Source organism: Oncorhynchus keta, unplaced genomic scaffold (assembly GCF_023373465.1).
Source record: "Oncorhynchus keta strain PuntledgeMale-10-30-2019 unplaced genomic scaffold, Oket_V2 Un_scaffold_2010_pilon_pilon, whole genome shotgun sequence".
Taxonomy (NCBI): domain Eukaryota; kingdom Metazoa; phylum Chordata; class Actinopteri; order Salmoniformes; family Salmonidae; genus Oncorhynchus; species Oncorhynchus keta.
The window spans coordinates 235,001-257,230 of record NW_026290854.1 but is presented as its reverse complement, the minus strand read 5'-3'; the positions used below and the strand labels follow the sequence as shown (position 1 = coordinate 257,230).

The following is a 22,230-nucleotide window of genomic DNA, read 5'->3' as shown; positions in this document are numbered from 1 at the left end:
TTACCCCACACACGCAGTTTACCCTACACACACAGTTTACCCTACACACACACAATTTACCCTACACACACACACAGTTTAACCTACACACACACACACACACAATTTACCCCACACACACAGTTTACCCTACACACACACAGTTTACCATACACACACAGTTTACCCTACACACACAGTTTACCCTGTACACACACAGTTTACCCTACACACACACAGTTTACCCTACACACACACAGTTTACCCTACACACACACAGTTTACCCTACACACACAGTTTACCCTACACACACAGTTTACCCTGCACACACAGTTTACCCTACACACAGTTTACCCTGTACATACACAGTTTACCCTACACACACACAGTTTACCATACACACACAGTTTACCCTACACACACAGTTTACCCTACACACACAGTTTACCCTACACACACACAGTTTACCCTACACACACACAGTTTACCCTACACACACAGTTTACCCTACACACACAGTTTACCCCACACACACACAGTTTACCCTACACACACAGTTTACCCTACACACACAGTTTACCCTACACACACACAGTTTACCCTACACACACACAGTTTACCCTACACACACACAGTTTACCCTACACACACAGTTTACCCTACACACACAGTTTACCCTACACACACAGTTTACCCTACACACACAGTTTACCCTACACACACACAGTTTACCCTACACACACAGTTTAACCTGTACACACACAGTTTACCCTACACACACACAGTTTACCCTACACACACAGTTTACCCTGTACACACACAGTTTACCCAACACACACGGTTTACCCTGTGCACACATTTTACCCTACACACACAGTTTACCCTACACACACACACAGTTTACCCTACACACACATTCTTACCCTACACACACACAATTTACCCTGTACACACAGTTTACCCTGTACATACACGCAGTTTACCCTAAACACAAAGTTTACCCTGTACACACACAGTTTACCCTGCACACAGTTTATCCTGCACACAGTTTACCCTACACACACACAGTTTACCCTACACACACAGTTTACCCTACACACACACAGTTTACCCTACACACACAGTTTACCCTACACACACAGTTTACCCTGCACACACAGTTTACCCTACACACACAGTTTACCCTGTACACACAGTTTACCCTGTAAACACACAGTTTACCCTGTAAACACAAAGTTTAACCTACACACACACAGTTTACCCTACACACAGTTTACCCTGTACACACAGTTTACCCTGTACACACAGTTAACCCTGTACACACAGTTTACCCTACACACACACAGTTTACCCTACACACACACAGTTTACCCTACACACACACAGTTTACCCCACACACACAGTTTACCCTACACACACAGTTTACCCTACACACACACAATTTACCCTACACACACACACAGTTTAACCTACACACACACACACACACAATTTACCCCACACACACAGTTTACCCTACACACACACAGTTTACCATACACACACAGTTTACCCTACACACACAGTTTACCCTGTACACACACAGTTTACCCTACACACACAGTTTACCCTACACACACACAGTTTACCCTACACACACACAGTTTACCCTACACACACAGTTTACCCTACACACACAGTTTACCCTGCACACACAGTTTACCCTACACACAGTTTACCCTGTACATACACAGTTTACCGTACACACACACACAGTTTACCATACACACACAGTTTACCCTACACACACAGTTTACCCTACACACACAGTTTACCCTACACACACACAGTTTACCCTACACACACAGTTTACCCTACACACACAGTTTACCCTGCACACACAGTTTACCCTACACACAGTTTACCCTACACACACACAGTTTACCCTACACACACAGTTTACCCTACACACAGTTTACCCTACACACAGTTTACCCTACACACACACAGTTTACCCTACACACACACAGTTTACCCTACACACACAGTTTACCCTACACACACAGTTTACCCTACACACACAGTTTACCCTACACACACACAGTTTACCCTACACACACAGTTTACCCTACACACACAGTTTACCCTGCACACACAGTTTACCCTACACACAGTTTACCCTGTACATACACAGTTTACCCTGTAAACACACAGTTTACCCTACACACACAGTTTACCCTGTACACACAGTTTACCCAACACACACGGTTTACCCTGTGCACACATTTTACCCTACACACACATAGTTTACCCTACACACACACAGTTTACCCCACACACACACAGTTTACCCTACACACACAGTTTACCCTGTACACACACAGTTTACCCTACACACACACAGTTTACCCTACACACACAGTTTACCCTACACACACAGTTTACCCTACACACACAGTTTACCCTACACACACAGTTTACCCTACACACACAGTTTACCCTACACACACAGTTTACCCTGCACACACAGTTTACCCTACACACACAGTTTACCCTGTACATACACAGTTTACCCTGTAAACACAGTTTACCCTGTACACACACACAGTTTACCCTACACACACAGTTTACCCTACACACACAGTTTACCCTGTACACACACAGTTTACCCTACAAACACAGTTTACCCTGTACACACACAGTTTACCCTACACCACACACAGTTTACCCTACACACACACAGTTTACCCTACACACACACAGTTTACCCTACACACACAGTTTACCCTGTACACACACAGTTTACCCTACGCACACACACAGTTTACCCTACACACACAGTTTACCCTACACACACAGTTTACCCTATACACACACACAGTTTACCCTACACACTCAGTTTACCCTACACACACACAGTTTACCCTGTAAACACAAAGTTTACCCAACACTGTCACGTTCTGACCTTTATTTCCTTTGTTTTGTATTTATTTAGTATGGTCAGGGCGTGAGTTGGGTGGGCAGTCTATGTTTGTTTTTCTATGATTTGGGTATTTCTATGTTTCGGCCTAGTATGGTTCTCAATCAGAGGCAGGTGTCATTAGTTGTCTCTGATTGAGAATCATACTTAGGTAGCCTGGGTTGCACTGTTTGTTTGTGGGTGATTGTCTATGTTGATGGCTTGTTTCAGCTCACATTAGCGTCACGGTTGTTATTTTGTTTACTGTTTTTGTATCGTGTTTCAGTGTTCAGTTCTTTCTTTAATTAAACATTCAACATGAACACATATCACGCTGCATATTGGTCCTCCGATCCTTCTCGCCTCTCCTCTTCAGATGAAGAGGAGGACGACTGTGACAAACACACACAGTTTACCCTGTACACACATTTTACCCTACACACACAGTTTACCCTACACACACACACAGTTTACCCTACACACACAGTTTACCCTGTACACACACAGTTTACCCTACACACACAGTTTACCCTACACACACACAGTTTACCCTACACACACAGTTTACCCTACACACACAGTTTACCCTACACACACAGTTTACCCTGTACACACACAGTTTACCCTACACACACACACAGTTTACCCTACACACACAGTTTACCCTACACACACAGTTTACCCTACACACACAGTTTACCCTGTACACACACAGTTTACCCGACACACACACACAGTTTACCCTACACACACAGTTTACCCTACACACACAGTTTACCCTACACACACAGTTTACCCTGTACACACACAGTTTACCCTGTACACACACAGTTTACCCTACACACACACACAGTTTACCCTACACACACACACAGTTTACCCTACACACACAGTTTACCCTACACACACAGTTTACCCTGTACACACACAGTTTACCCTACACACACAGTTTACCCTACACACACAGTTTACCCTGTACACACACAGTTTACCCTACACACACACAGTTTACCCTACACACACAGTTTACCCTGTACACACACAGTTTACCCTACACACACACAGTTTACCCTACACACACAGTTTACCCTACACACACAGTTTACCCTACACACACAGTTTACCCTACACACACAGTTTACCCTACACACACAGTTTACCCTACACACACAGTTTACCCTGTACACACACAGTTTACCCTGCACACACACAGTTTACCCTACACACACACAGTTTACCCTACACACACAGTTTACCCGACACACACAGTTTACCCTACACACACATTTTACCCGACACACACAGTTTACCCTGTACACACACAGTTTACCCTACACACACAGTTTACCCTACACACACACAGTTTACCCTACACACACAGTTTACCCTACACACACAGTTTACCCTACACACACAGTTTACCCTACACACACAGTTTACCCTACACACACACAGTTTACCCTACACACACAGTTTACCCTGTACACACACAGTTTACCCTACACACACAGTTTACCCTGTACACACACAGTTTACCCTACACACACAGTTTACCCTACACACACAGTTTACCCTACACACACAGTTTACCCTACACACACACAGTTTACCCGACACACACCTAGATGAAGGGGGGGAGATGAGTTAAAGAGGTTTTAAAGCATTGAGACTCATGAGACATGGATTGTGTGTCATTCAGCGGGCGACTAAACATGTAAGTGCCTTTGAACAGGGTAGTAGGTGCCAGGGTCACAGGGGTTTGTGTCAAGAACTGCAGCGCTGCTGGGTTTTTCACGCTCAACAGTTTCCCCGTGTGCAGCAAGAATGATCCACCACCCAAAGGACGTCCAGCCAACTGGACACAACTGTGGGAAGCGTTAGAGTCAACATGGGCCAGCGTCCCAGTGGAAAGGGACGCTGGCAAGGGCAACTACATTTGATTAGAAAGGTGTTCTTAATGTTTGGTTTAGTCAGAGTATAAACACAATACTATATACAGAAGGAAGAACAGAACATACCGCCGTGTTGATGAAGATGCTCTCTATGTCGTGAGGCTGAAGGAACTTCTGGAGGGGCTTCATGAAGTGCTACACACACAGAGAGACAGAGAGAGAGAGAGAGAGACAGACAGAGAGAGACAGAGAGAGAGAGAGAGAGAGAGAGAGAGAGAGAGAGAGAGAGAGAGAGAGAGAGAGAGAGAGACAGTTCAGTTTGACAGGAGAGAGAGAGAAAGAGAGAGAGAGACCGAGAGATAGAGACCGAGAGAGAGAGAGACAGAGAGCGAGAGAGAGGGAGAACAGAGAAAGAGAGAAGGAGGACAAAGAGAAAGAGAGAAGGAGGACAGAGAAAGAGAGAAGGAGGACAGAGAGAAAGAGAGAAGGAGGACAGAGAGAAAGAGAGAAGAAGGGACATAGAGAAAGAGAGGAGGACAGAGAGAAAGAGAGAATGAGGACAGAGAAAGACAGGAGGACAGAGAGAAAGAGAGAAGGAGGACAGAGAGAAAGAGGACAGAGCGAAAGAGAGAAGGAGGACAGAGAGAAAGAGGACAGAGAGAAAGAGAGGAGGACAGAGAGAAAGAGAGAATGAGGACAGAGAAAGACAGGAGGACAGAGAGAGAGAGAGAAGGAGGACAGAGAGAAAGAGGACAGAGCGAAAGAGAGAAGGAGGACAGAGAGAAAGAGGACAGAGAGAAAGAGAGGAGGACAGAGAGAAAGAGAGAATGAGGACAGAGAGAAAGAGGACAGAGAGAAAGAGAGGAGGACAGAGAGAGAGAGAGAAGGAGGACAGAGAGAAAGAGAACAGAGAGAAAGAGAGAAGGAGGACAGAGAGAAACAGTAATACCTGTAATATGGACTCCAGGAGGACAGAGAGAGAGAGAGTAATACCTGTAATATGGACTCCAGGAGGACAGAGAGAAACAGTAATACCTGTAATATGGACTCCAGGAGGACAGAGAGAAACAGTAATACCTGTAATATGGACTCCAGGAGGACAGAGAGAAACAGTAATACCTGTAATATGGACTCCAGGAGGACAGAGAGAAACAGTAATACCTGTAATATGGACTCCAGGAGGACAGAGAGAAACAGTAATACCTGTAATATGGACTCCAGGAGGACAGAGAGAAACAGTAATACCTGTAATATGGACTCCAGGAGGACAGAGAGAAACAGTAATACCTGTAATATGGACTCCAGCGTGTCAGTGTATTTCTCCTCTGTCAGTCTGATCTCCTGCAGGCAGCATTCTCTCTTATCCACCTCCATCTTCTGCTGAACCATAACACAACCACAGCACAACCATAACACAACCATAACACAACCATAACACAACCATAACACAACCATAACACAACCATAACACAACCATAACAAAACCATAACACAACCAATACACAACCATAAAATGACCATTCCCGAGTGTAAAAACAGCTCCCCCATCCTTTAAGTGTGAAAACAACGTAGCTCAGTTAACACATCTCTGGTAGTATTGACCGTTGTCTTCTCTCACCGTCTCCGATGGCTCATCGGCCCTCATCAGGTCTTCATATATCTCATCCCCCTCATTCTCCTCATCCTCCACACAGTCATAAAGGTCATCATCCTCGTCCACTGTTTCACTGAGAGGGGGAGAGAGGGGAGGGAGAGAGAGAGTGGGGAGGGACAGAGAGAGAGAGGAGGAAGAGAGAGTGGAGGGAGAGAGAAAGGGGGTGAGAGAGGGAGGGAAGGAGAGGGGAGGGAGGGAAGGAGATGAGAGGGGAGGGGAGGGAGAGAGAGGGGGGGGGGGAGGGAGAGGAGGGAGAGAGAGAGGAGGGAGAGAGATGGGGGAGAGAGGGGGAGAGAGAGGGAGGGAGAGAGGGAGGGAAGGAGATGAGAGGGGGGAGGGAGAGAAAGGGGGGAGGGAGAGAAAGGGGAGGGAGAGAGAGAGGGGAGGGAGGGAGAGAGAGAGGAGGAGGATGAGAGAGATGGGAGGGAGAGAGAAAGGGGGGGGGAGAGAGAGGGGGAGGAAGGGAGAGAGAGGGGAGGAAGGGAGAGAGAGGGAGGAGGATGAGAGAGAGGGGAGGGAGAGAGAAAGGGAGGGGAGAGAGGGGGGAGGGAGAGAGAGAGGGGGGAGGGAGAGGGAGGGAGGGAGAGAGGGGAGGGAGGGAGAGAGAGAGAGGAGGATGAGAGAGAGGGGAGGAAGAGAGAAAGGGGAGGGGGGGAGAGAGAGGGGAGGAAGGGAGAGAGAGTAGGATGAGAGAGAGGGGAGGGAGAGAGAAAGGGGAGGGGGAGAGAGAGGGGAGGAAGGGAGAGAGAGGAGGATGAGAGAGAGGGGAGGGAGAGAGAAAGGGGAGGGGGAGAGAGAGGGAGGAAGGGAGAGAGAGGAGGATGAGAGAGAGGGGAGGGAGAGAGAAAGGGGAGGGGGAGAGAGAGGGGAGGAAGGGAGAGAGAGGAGGATGAGAGAGAGGGGAGGGAGAGAGAAAGGGGAGGGGGAGAGAGAGGGGAGGAAGGGAGAGAGAGGAGGATGAGAGAGAGGGGGGGAGGGAGAGAGAAAGGGGAGGGGGAGAGAGAGGGGAGGAAGGGAGAGAGAGGGAGGATCAAATTAGTCATTATGATTCAACATCACATGGGGCGGTTAGAGAGTTGGACTAGTAACCGCAAGGTTGCAAGTTCAAATCCCCGGGCCTGTTCTGCCCCTGAACAGGCAGTTAACCGTTCTGCACAGCACTGTTCCTAGGCCGTCATTGAAAATAAGAATTTTTTCTTAACTGACTTGCCTAGTTAAATAAAGGTACAATTTAAAAAAAAATGTTTTAAACACACACACACAGTAACTTACTCAATCTGGTCAGAGAGACCGTTGTAGATATCATCATCAGCAATACAGCCATCTATTGGGAAAGACCTGGAGAGAGAGAGAGGGGAGAGATGGGGGAGGTGGAGAGAGATGGGGGAGATGGGGAGATGGGGGAGGTGGGGAGAGAGAGAGCGGGGAGAGAGAGAGGGAGAGAGAGAGAGGAGGGGGGAGGTGGGGAGAGAGAGAGAGAGAGAGAGAGAGAGAGAGAGAGAGAGAGAGAGAGAGAGAGAGAGAGAGAGAGATGGGGAGAGAGAGAAGACATGAAGGTAGTGTTCTACGTTCCAATAAAGAAGAAAGGAGAATGGTTGAGTTTATAAAGGTAGTGTTCTACATTCCAAGAAAGGAGAATGGTTGAGTTTATAAAGGTAGTGTTCTACGTTCCAATAAAGAAGAAAGGAGAATGGTTGAGTTTATAGAGTAACTTACTGGAAACCCTTCTGGATGGAGATGGGGGACTGGGACAGAATGGACAAGGTATCTATCACCTGAAACACAGACATACAGGGGTGACATAGAGAGACATGGGATGACATACAGGGACATGGGATGACATAGAGAGATGTGAGATGACATAGAGAGACATGGGATGACATAGAGAGACATGGGATGACATACAGGGACATGGGATGACATAGAGAGACATGGGATGACATAGAGAGACATGGGATGACATAGAGAGACATGGGATGACATACAGGGGTGACATAGAGAGACATGGGATGACATAGAGAGACATGGGATGACATAGAGAGACATGGGATGACATAGAGAGACATGGGATGACATAGAGAGACATGGGATGACATAGAGAGACATGGGATGACATAGAGAGACGTGGGATGACATAGAGAGACATGGGATGACATAGAGAGACGTGGGATGACATAGACATGGGATGACAAAGGGAGACATGGGAAGATATAGAGAGACATGGGATGGCATAGAGAGACATGGGAAGACATAGGGAGACATGGGATGACATAGGGAGACATGGGATGACATAGAGAGACATGGGATGACATAGGGAGACATGGGATGACATAGAGAGACATGGGATGACATAGAGAGACATGGGATGACATAGAGAGACATGGGATGGCATAGAGAGACATGGGAAGACATAGGGAGACATGGGATGACATAGGGAGACATGGGATGACATAGAGAGACATGGGATGACATAGAGAGACATGGGATGACATAGGGAGACATAGAGAGACATGGGATGACATAGAGAGACATGGGATGACATAGAGAGAAATGGGATGACAGAGACATGGGATGACATAGAGAGACATGGGATGCCAAAGGGAGACATGGGATGCCAAAGGAGACATGGGAAGACATAGAGAGACATGGGATGACATAGGGAGACATGGGAAGACATAGGGACATGGGATGACATAGGGGACATGGGATGACATAGAGAGACATGGGATGACATAGGGAGACATGTGATGACATACAGGGACATGGGATGACATAGAGAGACATGGGATGACAGAGAGACATGGGATGACATAGAGAGACATGGGATGACATAGAGAGACGTGGGATGACATAGGGAGACATGGGAAGATATAGAGAGACATGGGATGGCATAGAGAGACATGGGAAGACATAGGGAGACATGGGATGACAGAGAGACATGGGATGACATAGAGAGACATGGGATGACATACAGGGACATGGGATGACATAGAGAGACATGGGATGACATAGAGAGACATGGGAAGACATAGGGAGACATGGGATGACATAGGGAGACATGGGATGACATAGAGAGACATGGGATGACATAGGGAGACATGGGATGACATAGAGAGACATGGGAAGACATACAGGGACATGGGATGACATAGAGAGACATGTGATGACATACAGGGACATGGGATGACATAGAGAGACATGGGATGACATAGAGAGACATGGGATGACATAGAGAGACATGGGATGACATAGAGAGACATGGGATGACATAGGGAGACATGGGATGACATAGAGAGACATGGGATGACATAGAGAGACATGGGATGACATAGGGAGACATGGGATGACATAGAGAGACATGGGAAGACATACAGGGACATGGGATGACATAGAGAGACATGGGATGACATACAGGGACATGGGATGACATAGAGAGACATGGGATGACATAGAGAGACATGGGATGACATAGAGAGACATGGGATGACATAGAGAGACATGACAGAGACATGGGATGACATAGAGAGACATGGGATGACAAAGGGAGACATGGGATGACATAGAGAGACATGGGATGACATAGAGAGACATGGGATGACATAGAGAGACATGGGATGACATAGAGAGACATGGGATGACAGAGAGAGGCATGGGATGACATAGGGAGACATGGGATGACATAGAGAGACATGGGAAGACATACAGGGACATGGGATGACATAGGGAGACATGGGATGACATAGAGAGACATGGGATGACAGAGAGACATGGGATGACATAGAGAGACATGGGATGACATAGAGAGACATGGGATGACATAGAGAGACATGGGATGACATAGAGAGACATGGGATGACATAGAGAGATGTGGGATGACATAGGGAGACATGGGATGACATAGAGAGACATGGGATGACATAGAGACACGTGGGATGACATAGAGAGATATGGGATGACATAGGGAGACATGGGATGACATAGAGAGACATGGGATGACATACAGGGACATGGGATGACATAGAAAGATATAAAGATAATTTTTAGATAAATATGTTAGATATTTAATTGCTGTCGTTTTGCTGGTGGTGAGCTGTTGAGCAGACAGAAAACGGAACCTATTTATGAAAGGAAACGAGAAGGACAATATACTGGAATGCTTCAGTTGGTCCCTCTCTGTCTTACAGTTTTGCTATGACTCAGCAACTGGATGGAGAGAGAGAGAGACCGAAACTACAGCGTCTTGAAGAAGAGAGTAAGAAGTGAGTGCGAGAGAGAGAGAAAGAAGTGAGAGTGAGAGAGAGAGAGAGGGAGAGAGAGAGAAATAAGTGAGAGTGAAGAGAGAGAGAGAGAGAGAGAGAGAGGGAGAGAGAGAGAGCGAGAGAGAGAGAGAGCGAGAGAGGGAGAGAGAGAGAAGTGAGAGCGAGAGAGAGAGAGAGAAGTGAAACCCGAAGTAGAGGAGAAGGAAGAGTGCAGCTCAACCAACTGCTGAGAGACAGAAGACTGGTACTGTATGGACACTATATGGCCACAAGTATGTGGACGCCCCTTGACTGTGCTGTTTAAAGACTGGTACTGTATGGCCATAAGTATGTGGACGCCCCTTGACTGTGCTGTTTAAAGACTGGTACTGTATGGCCATAAGTATGTGGACACCCCTTGACTGTGCTGTTTAAAGGTTATGACTGTGTTCTGGGCTGTGTTCTGGCTGTGTTCTGGGCTGTGTTCTGGGCTGTGTTCTGACTGTGTTCTGGGCTGTGTTCTGACTGTGTTATGACTGTGTTCTGACTGTGTTCTGGGCTGTGTTCTGACTGTGTTCTGGGCTGTGTTCTGACTGTGTTCTGGGCTGTGTTCTGGGCTGTGTTCTGACTGTGTTCTGGGCTGTGTTCTGACTGTGTTCTGGGCTGTGTTCTGGGCTGTGTTCTGACTGTGTTCTGGGCTGTGTTCTGGGCTGTGTTCTGGGCTGTGTTCTGACTGTGTTCTGACTGTGTTCTGGGCTGTGTTCTGACCGTGTTCTGGCTGTGTTATGGCTGTGTTCTGGGCTGTGTTCTGGGCTGTGTTCTGGGCTGTGTTCTGGGCTGTGTTATGGCTGTGTTATGGCTGTGTTCTGGCTGTGTTATGGCTGTGTTATGTGCTGTGTTATGGCTGTGTTATGGCTGTGTTCTGGGCTGTGTTATGTGCTGTGTTATGACTGTGTTCTGGGGTCTCAAAGAGAAACAAGCCTTGTTCCTGTAACTGGGTCGGCTTATGGTAACCGTGATGACACGTTGACAGGAAGCTGCAGACTGTGAGGGGGGAGCAGAATAAAACGAAAGAAAACTGCTGTAACCCCCATGTCAAAGACGACACACACACACACACACACACGCACACGCACACACACACACGCACAGACGACAGCAAGGGGAACTGCTCCTCCCTTCAGACTCAACAACCCCGAGCCCTCTTGGCCGTTCCGCCCCTCCTGAATAAAACCTGTTGTCTTTTCCTACTAGACTGTGAAACAGGGCATTCAGAAGGTATTCAGACCCCTCCCCCTTTTCCCACATGTTGTTATGTTACAGCCTTATTCTAAAATGGATTAGATAACTTTTTAAAATTTTAATCCTCATCAATCTACACACAATAAACCCATAATGACAAATTCTAAAAAAATGATTTTTACAAAATGTTTACGAAATGTATTAAACATGTCAAAACATAAAATACCTAATTTACTTAATGCACCCAATTTACATAACGTACCTAATTTACATAATGCACCTAATTTACATAATGTACCTAATTTGCATAATGCACCTAATTTACATAAGTATTCAGACCCTTTGCTATGAGACTCGCAATTGAGCTCCAGTTCATCATGTTTACAAAATATTTTGCATCTTCAAAGAGGAGGGGGGGCCATGTTGTGTAAATCAAATGATACCCCTCAAAAAATATATATTTTAATTCCAGGTTGTAAGGCAATAAAATAGGAAAAATGCCAAGGGTGGTGAATACTTTCACAAGCTAATTTACATTAGTATTCAGACCCTTTGCTATGACACTCGAAATTGAGCTCAGGTGCATCCTGTTCCCATTGATCACCCTTTAAGATGTTTCTACAACTTGATTGCAGTCCACCTGTGGTAAATTCAATTGATTGGACATGATTTGGAAAGGCACACACCTGTCTATATGATGTCCCACAGTTGACAGTGCATGTCAGAGCAAAAACCAAGACATGAGGTCGAAGAAATTGTCAGTGGAGGTCCGAGACAGGATTGTGTTGAGGCACCGATCTGGGGAAGGGTACCATTCTGGAGCATTAATAATAATAATAATAATATATGCCATTTAGCTGACGCTTTTATCCAAAGCGACTTACAGTCATGTGTGCATACATTCTACGTATGGGTGGTCCCGGGGATCGAACCCACTACCCTGGCGTTACAAGCGCCATGCTCTACCAACTGAGCCACAGGAGGACCACATTGAACAGTGGCCTCCATCATTGTTAAATGGAAGAAGCTGGTCGCCCGGCCTAACTGAGCAATCAGGGGAGAAGGGCTTTGCTCAGGGAGGTGACCAAGAACCCGATGGTCACTCTGACAGAGCTGTAGAGGTCCTCTGTGGAGATGGGAGAACCTTCCAGAAGGACAACCCATCTCTGCAGCACTCCACCAATCAGGCCTTTATGGTAGAGTGGCCAGACGGAAGCCACTCTTCAGTAAAAGGCACATGACAGTCTGCTTGGAGTTTGCCAAAAAACCTACTCCAGGGTGCTCAGGACCTCAGACTGGGGCGAAGGTTCACATTCCAACAGGACAACGACCCTAAGCACACAGCCAAGACAACGCAGGAGTGGCTTCCGAACAATTCTCTGAATGTCCTTGAGTGGCCCAGCCAGAGCCCGGACTTGAACCCGACCGAACATCTCTGGAGAGACCTGAAAGTAGCTGTGCAGCAACGCTCCCCATCCAACCCGACAGAGCTTGAGAGGATCTGCAGAGAAGAATGGGAGAAACTCCCCAAATACAGGTGTACCAAGCTTGTAGCTTCATACCCCAAGAAGACTAGAGGCTGTAATCGCTGCCAAAGGTGCTTCAACAAAGTACTGAATAAAGGGTCTGAATACTTATGTAAATATAATATTTACATTTGACATTTTTTATACGTTTTCAAAAGTTTCTAAAAACCTGTTTTTACTTTGTCATTATGGAGTATTGTGTGTATATTGATGAGGAAGAAAAACTCTTTAAGCCATTTTAGAATAAGTCTGTAACGTAACGGAAAAAGTCAAGGGGTCTGAATATGAATGTACTGTATGTGGTCGTCTCACCTAGCTATCTGAAGATGAATGGTCGTCTCACCTAGCTATCTGAAGATGAATGGTTGTCTCACCTAGCTATCTGAAGATGAATGGTCGTCTCACCTAGCTATCTGAAGATGAATGTACTGTATGTGGTCGTCCCACCCAGCTATCTGAAGATGAATGTACTGTATGTGGTCGTCTCTCCTAGCTATCTGAAGATGAATGGTTGTCTCACCTAGCTATCTGAAGATGAATGTACTGTATGTGGTCGTCTCACCTAGCTATCTGAAGATGAATGTTCTGTATGTGGTCGTCCACCTAGCTATCTGATGATGAATGTTCTGTATGTGGTCGTCCCACCTAGCTATCTGATGATGAATGTTCTGTATGTGGTCGTCCCACCTAGCTATCTGAAGATGAATGTTCTGTATGTGGTCGTCTCTCCTAGCTATCTGAAGATGAATGTTCTGTATGTGGTCGTCTCACCTAGCTATCTGAAGATGAATGTTCTGTATGTGGTCGTCCCACCCAGCTATCTGATGATGAATGTTCTGTATGTGGTCGTCTCTCCTAGCTATCTGAAGATGAATGTTCTGTATGTGGTCGTCTCACCTAGCTATCTGAAGATGAATGTTCTGTATGTGGTCGTCCCACCTAGCTATCTGAAGATGAATGTTCTGTATGTGGTCGTCTCTCCTAGCTATCTGAAGATGAATGTTCTGTATGTGGTCGTCCCACCCAGCTATCTGATGATGAATGTTCTGTATGTGGTCGTCTCTCCTAGCTATCTGAAGATGAATGTTCTGTATGTGGTCGTCTCTCCTAGCTATCTGAAGATGAATGTTCTGTATGTGGTCGTCTCACCTAGCTATCTGAAGATGAATGTTCTGTATGTGGTCGTCCCACCTAGCTATCTGAAGATGAATGTTCTGTACGTGGTCGTCTCTCCTAGCTATCTGAAGATGAATGTTCTGTATGTGGTCGTCTCTCCTAGCTATCTGAAGATGAATGTACTGTATGTGGTCGTCTCTCCTAGCTATCTGAAGATGAATGTACTGTATGTGGTCGTCTCACCTAGCTATCTGAAGATGAATGGTCATCTCACTTAGCTATCTGAAGATGAATGGTCGTCTCACTTAGCTATCTGATGATGAATGGTCGTCTCACCTAGCTATCTGATGATGAATGGTCGTCTCACCTAGCTATCTGATGATGAATGGTCGTCTCACTTAGCTATCTGATGATGAATGGTCGTCTCACTTAGCTATCTGATGATGAATGTTCTGTATGTGGTCGTCTCACCTAGCTATCTGATGATGAATGTACTGTATGTGGTCGTCTCACCTAGCTATCTGATGATGAATGGTCGTCTCACCTAGCTATCTGATGATGAATGGTCGTCTCACCTAGCTATCTGATGATGAATGGTCGTCTCACCTAGCTATCTGATGATGAATGGTCGTCTCACTTAGCTATCTGATGATGAATGTTCTGTATGTGGTCGTCTCACCTAGCTATCTGATGATGAATGTACTGTATGTGGTCGTCTCACCTAGCTATCTGAAGATGAATGTTCTGTATGTGGTCGTCTCACCCAGCTATCTGATGATGAATGTTCTGTATGTGGTCGTCTCACCTAGCTATCTGATGATGAATGTTCTGTATGTGGTCGTCTCACCTAGCTATCTGATGATGAATGTACTGTATGTGGTCGTCTCACCTAGCTATCTGATGATGAATGTTCTGTATGTGGTCGTCTCACCCAGCTATCTGATGATGAATGTACTGTATGTGGTCGTCTCACCCAGCTATCTGATGATGAATGTTCTGTATGTGGTCGTCTCACCTAGCTATCTGATGATGAATGTACTGTATGTGGTCGTCTCACCTAGCTATCTGATGATGAATGTACTGTATGTGGTCGTCTCACCTAGCTATCTGATGATGAATGTTCTGTATGTGGTCGTCTCACCTAGCTATCTGATGATGAATGTACTGTATGTGGTCGTCTCTCCTAGCTATCTGATGATGAATGTACTGTATGTGGTCGTCCCACCTAGCTATCTGATGATGAATGTACTGTATGTGGTCGTCTCACCTAGCTATCTGAAGATGAATGGTCGTCCCACCTAGCTATCTGAAGATGAATGTTCTGTATGTGGTCGTCCCACCTAGCTATCTGATGATGAATGTACTGTATGTGGTCGTCTCACCTAGCTATCTGATGATGAATGTACTGTATGTGGTCGTCTCACCTAGCTACCTGAAGATGAATGTTCTAGCTATCTGAAGATGAATGTTCTGTATGTGGTCGTCCCACCTAGCTATCTGAAGATGAATGTACTGTATGTGGTCGTCCCACCTAGCTACCTGAAGATGAATGTACTGTATGTGGTCGTCTCACCTAGCTATCTGATGATGAATGTACTGTATGTGGTCGTCTCACCTAGCTATCTGAAGATGAATGTTCTGTATGTGGTCGTCTCACCTAGCTATCTGAAGATGAATGTACTGTATGTGGTCGTCTCACCTAGCTATCTGAAGATGAATGTTCTGTATGTGGTCGTCCCACCTAGCTATCTGAAGATGAATGTACTGTATGTGGTCGTCCCACCTAGCTATCTGAAGATGAATGTACTGTATGTGGTCGTCTCACCTAGCTATCTGAAGATGAATGGTCGTCTCACCTAGCTATCTGAAGATGAATGTACTGTATGTGGTCGTCTCACCTAGCTATCTGAAGATGAATGGTCGTCTCACCTAGCTATCTGAAGATGAATGTTCTGTATGTGGTCGTCTCACCTAGCTATCTGAAGATGAATGTACTGTATGTGGTCGTCTCACCTAGCTATCTGAAGATGAATGTTCTGTATGTGGTCGTCTCACCTAGCTATCTGAAGATGAATGGTCGTCTCACCTAGCTATCTGATGATGAATGTACTGTATGTGGTCGTCTCACCTAGCTATCTGAAGATGAATGTTCTGTATGTGGTCGTCTCACCTAGCTATCTGATGATGAATGTACTGTATGTGGTCGTCTCACCTAGCTATCTGAAGATGAATGGTCTCTCACCTAGCTATCTGAAGATGAATGTTCTGTATGTGGTCGTCCCACCTAGCTATCTGATGATGATGAACCTGCTATCTGAAGATGAATGGTCGTCTCACCTAGCTATCTGAAGATGAATGTACTGTATGTGGTCGTCTCTCCTAGCTATCTGATGATGAATGTACTGTATGTGGTCGTCTCACCTAGCTATCTGATGATGAATGTTCTGTATGTGGTCGTCCCACCTAGCTATCTGATGATGAATGTACTGTATGTGGTCCTACCTAGCTATCTGAAGATGAATGTACTGTATGTGGTCGTCTCACCTAGCTATCTGAAGATGAATGGTATGTGGTCTCACCTAGCTATCTGATGATGAATGTACTGTATGTGGTCGTCCCACCTAGCTATCTGAAGATGAATGTACTGTATGTGGTCGTCCCACCTAGCTATCTGAAGATGAATGTACTGTATGTGGTCGTCCCACCTAGCTATCTGATGATGAATGTACTGTATGTGGTCGTCCCACCTAGCTATCTGAAGATGAATGTACTGTATGTGGTCGTCCACCTAGCTATCTGAAGATGAATGGTCGTCCCACCTAGCTATCTGATGATGAATGTACTGTATGTGGTCGTCCCACCTAGCTATCTGAAGATGAATGTACTGTATGTGGTCGTCTCACCTAGCTATCTGAAGATGAATGGTCGTCTCACCTAGCTATCTGATGATGAATGTACTGTATGTGGTCGTCTCACCTAGCTATCTGAAGATGAATGGTCGATCTGAATGAATGTTCTGTATGTGGTCGTCCCACCTAGCTATCTGATGATGAATGTACTGTATGTGGTCGTCTCACCTAGCTATCTGAAGATGAATGGTCTCTGATGATGAATGTACTGTATGTGGTCGTCTCACCTAGCTATCTGAAGATGAATGGTCGTCTCACCTAGCTATCTGAAGATGAATGTTCTGTATCTGTGAATGTTCTGTATGTGGTCGTCCACCTAGCTATCTGATGATGAATGTACTGTATGTGGTCGTCTCTCCTAGCTATCTGATGATGAATGTACTGTATGTGGTCGTCTCTCCTAGCTATCTGATGATGAATGTACTGTATGTGGTCGTCTCACCTAGCTATCTGATGATGAATGTTCTGTATGTGGTCGTCTCACCTAGCTATCTGATGATGAATGTTCTGTATGTGGTCGTCTCACCTAGCTATCTGAAGATGAATGTTCTGTATGTGGTCGTCCCACCTAGCTATCTGATGATGAATGTACTGTATGTGGTCGTCCCACCTAGCTACCTGAAGATGAATGGTCGTCCCACCTAGCTATCTGAAGATGAATGTTCTGTATGTGGTCGTCCCACCTAGCTATCTGAAGATGAATGTACTGTATGTGGTCGTCTCACCTAGCTACCTGAAGATGAATGAACCTGCTATCTGAAGATGAATGTTCTGTATGTGGTCGTCTCACCTAGCTATCTGATGATGAATGTACTGTATGTGGTCGTCTCACCTAGCTATCTGATGATGAATGTACTGTATGTGGTCGTCTCTCCTAGCTATCTGAAGATGAATGTTCTGTATGTGGTCGTCCCACCTAGCTATCTGAAGATGAATGTTCTGTATGTGGTCGTCTCACCTAGCTATCTGAAGATGAATGTACTGTATGTGGTCGTCTCACCCAGCTATCTGAAGATGAATGTACTGTATGTGGTCGTCTCACCTAGCTATCTGAAGATGAATGTACTGTATGTGGTCGTCTCACCTAGCTATCTGAAGATGAATGTACTGTATGTGGTCGTCTCACCTAGCTATCTGAAGATGAATGTACTGTATGTGGTCGTCTCACCTAGCTATCTGAAGATGAATGTACTGTATGTGGTCGTCTCACCCAGCTATCTGAAGATGAATGTACTGTATGTGGTCGTCTCACCTAGCTATCTGAAGATGAATGTTCTGTATGTGGTCGTCCCACCTAGCTATCTGAAGATGAATGTTCTGTATGTGGTCGTCTCTCCTAGCTATCTGAAGATGAATGTTCTGTATGTGGTCGTCTCACCTAGCTATCTGAAGATGAATGTACTGTATGTGGTCGTCTCTCCTAGCTATCTGAAGATGAATGTACTGTATGTGGTCGTCTCACCTAGCTATCTGAAGATGAATGTACTGTATGTGGTCGTCTCTCCTAGCTATCTGAAGATGAATGTACTGTATGTGGTCGTCTCACCTAGCTATCTGATGATGAATGTACTGTATGTGGTCGTCTCTCCTAGCTATCTGAAGATGAATGTACTGTATGTGGTCGTCTCACCTAGCTATCTGATGATGAATGTTCTGTATGTGGTCGTCCCACCTAGCTATCTGATGATGAATGTACTGTATGTGGTCGTCTCACCTAGCTATCTGAAGATGAATGTACTGTATGTGGTCGTCTCACCTAGCTATCTGATGATGAATGGTCGTCTCACCTAGCTATCTGAAGATGAATGTACTGTATGTGGTCGTCTCACCTAGCTATCTGATGATGAATGTACTGTATGTGGTCGTCTCTCCTAGCTATCTGATGATGAATGTACTGTATGTGGTCGTCTCACCTAGCTATCTGAAGATGAATGTTCTGTATGTGGTCGTCTCACCTAGCTATCTGAAGATGAATGTTCTGTATGTGGTCGTCCCACCTAGCTATCTGATGATGAATGTTCTGTATGTGGTCGTCTCACCTAGCTATCTGATGATGAATGTACTGTATGTGGTCGTCTCACCTAGCTATCTGATGATGAATGTACTGTATGTGGTCGTCTCACCTAGCTATCTGAAGATGAATGTACTGTATGTGGTCGTCCCACCTAGCTATCTGAAGATGAATGTACTGTATGTGGTCGTCTCACCTAGCTATCTGATGATGAATGTACTGTATGTGGTCGTCTCACCTAGCTATCTGATGATGAATGTTCTGTATGTGGTCGTCTCACCTAGCTATCTGATGATGAATGTACTGTATGTGGTCGTCTCACCTAGCTACCTGAAGATGAATGGTCGTCTCACCTAGCTATCTGAAGATGAATGTTCTGTATGTGGTCGTCTCACCTAGCTATCTGATGATGAATGTACTGTATGTGGTCGTCTCACCTAGCTATCTGATGATGAATGTACTGTATGTGGTCGTCTCACCTAGCTACCTGAAGATGAATGGTCGTCTCACCCAGCTATCTGAAGATGAATGTTCTGTATGTGGTCGTCTCACCCAGCTATCTGAAGATGAATGTACTGTATGTGGTCGTCTCACCTAGCTATCTGAAGATGAATGTACTGTATGTGGTCGTCTCACCCAGCTATCTGAAGATGAATGTACTGTATGTGGTCGTCTCACCTAGCTATCTGAAGATGAATGTTCTGTATGTGGTCGTCCCACCTAGCTATCTGAAGATGAATGTTCTGTATGTGGTCGTCTCACCTAGCTACCTGAAGATGAATGTACTGTATGTGGTCGTCCCACCTAGCTACCTGAAGATGAATGTACTGTATGTGGTCGTCTCACCTAGCTATCTGAAGATGAATGGTCGTCCCACCTAGCTATCTGAAGATGAATGTACTGTATGTGGTCGTCTCACCTAGCTATCTGAAGATGAATGTACTGTATGTGGTCGTCCCACCTAGCTATCTGAAGATGAATGTTCTGTATGTGGTCGTCTCACCTAGCTATCTGAAGATGAATGTACTGTATGTGGTCGTCCCACCTAGCTATCTGAAGATGAATGTACTGTATGTGGTCGTCTCACCTAGCTATCTGAAGATGAATGTTCTGTATGTGGTCGTCTCACCTAGCTATCTGAAGATGAATGTACTGTATGTGGTCGTCTCACCTAGCTACCTGAAGATGAATGTACTGTATGTGGTCGTCTCACCTAGCTATCTGAAGATGAATGTTCTGTATGTGGTCGTCTCACCTAGCTATCTGATGATGAATGTACTGTATGTGGTCGTCTCTCCTAGCTATCTGATGATGAATGTACTGTATGTGGTCGTCTCTCCTAGCTATCTGATGATGAATGTACTGTATGTGGTCGTCTCACCTAGCTACCTGAAGATGAATGGTCGTCTCACCTAGCTATCTGAAGATGAATGTTCTGTATGTGGTCGTCCCACCTAGCTATCTGATGATGAATGTACTGTATGTGGTCGTCTCACCTAGCTACCTGAAGATGAATGGTCGTCTCACCTAGCTATCTGAAGATGAATGTTCTGTATGTGGTCGTCCCACCTAGCTATCTGATGATGAATGTTCTGTATGTGGTCGTCCCACCTAGCTATCTGAAGATGAATGTACTGTATGTGGTCGTCTCACCTAGCTATCTGAAGATGAATGTACTGTATGTGGTCGTCTCACCCAGCTATCTGAAGATGAATGTACTGTATGTGGTCGTCTCACCTAGCTATCTGAAGATGAATGTACTGTATGTGGTCGTCCCACCTAGCTATCTGAAGATGAATGTACTGTATGTGGTCGTCTCACCTAGCTATCTGAAGATGAATGTACTGTATGTGGTCGTCTCACCTAGCTATCTGAAGATGAATGTACTGTATGTGGTCGTCTCACCCAGCTATCTGAAGATGAATGTACTGTATGTGGTCGTCTCACCTAGCTATCTGAAGATGAATGTTCTGTATGTGGTCGTCCCACCTAGCTATCTGAAGATGAATGTTCTGTATGTGGTCGTCTCTCCTAGCTATCTGAAGATGAATGTTCCGTATGTGGTCGTCTCACCTAGCTATCTGAAGATGAATGTACTGTATGTGGTCGTCTCTCCTAGCTATCTGAAGATGAATGTACTGTATGTGGTCGTCTCACCTAGCTATCTGAAGATGAATGTACTGTATGTGGTCGTCTCTCCTAGCTATCTGAAGATGAATGTACTGTATGTGGTCGTCTCACCTAGCTATCTGAAGATGAATGTACTGTATGTGGTCGTCTCTCCTAGCTATCTGAAGATGAATGTTCTGTATGTGGTCGTCTCTCCTAGCTATCTGAAGATGAATGTTCTGTATGTGGTCGTCTCTCCTAGCTATCTGAAGATGAATGTTCTGTATGTGGTCGTCTCACCTAGCTATCTGAAGATGAATGTACTGTATGTGGTCGTCTCTCCTAGCTATCTGAAGATGAATGTACTGTATGTGGTCGTCTCACCTAGCTATCTGAAGATGAATGTACTGTATGTGGTCGTCTCTCCTAGCTATCTGAAGATGAATGTTCTGTATGTGGTCGTCTCACCTAGCTATCTGAAGATGAATGTACTGTATGTGGTCGTCTCACCTAGCTATCTGAAGATGAATGTACTGTATGTGGTCGTCTCTCCTAGCTATCTGAAGATGAATTTTCTGTATGTGGTCGTCTCTCCTAGCTATCTGAAGATGAAT

General features: G+C 45.5%; 1 protein-coding gene and 1 long non-coding RNA gene across 27 annotated transcripts in view; both read right to left on the bottom strand.

Moving 5' to 3' along the window:
• Positions 1–22,230, bottom strand: part of LOC127928018 (proto-oncogene vav-like) — an 84,245-nt gene that overhangs the window by 45,112 nt on the left and 16,903 nt on the right. Inside the window, 5 exon segments of the mRNA XM_052514924.1 lie at positions 4,938–5,006; positions 6,099–6,191; positions 6,430–6,538; positions 7,738–7,803; positions 8,182–8,240. Coding sequence (XP_052370884.1) covers positions 4,938–5,006; positions 6,099–6,191; positions 6,430–6,538; positions 7,738–7,803; positions 8,182–8,240 — 396 coding nt within the window.
• The window catches only part of LOC127928019 (uncharacterized), an 8,366-nt gene continuing 675 nt past the window's right edge, over positions 14,540–22,230 (bottom strand). For 2 of the 26 annotated variants that reach the window (XR_008129991.1, XR_008130011.1), the window contains exons 2-6: positions 20,897–21,916; positions 20,637–20,686; positions 19,788–19,860; positions 16,161–16,328; positions 15,492–15,686 (exon numbers count right to left, since the gene is read on the bottom strand). This is a non-coding gene — a long non-coding RNA (uncharacterized LOC127928019). The other 24 variants (XR_008129986.1, XR_008130008.1, XR_008129997.1 and 21 more) reach the window with 24 other exon arrangements.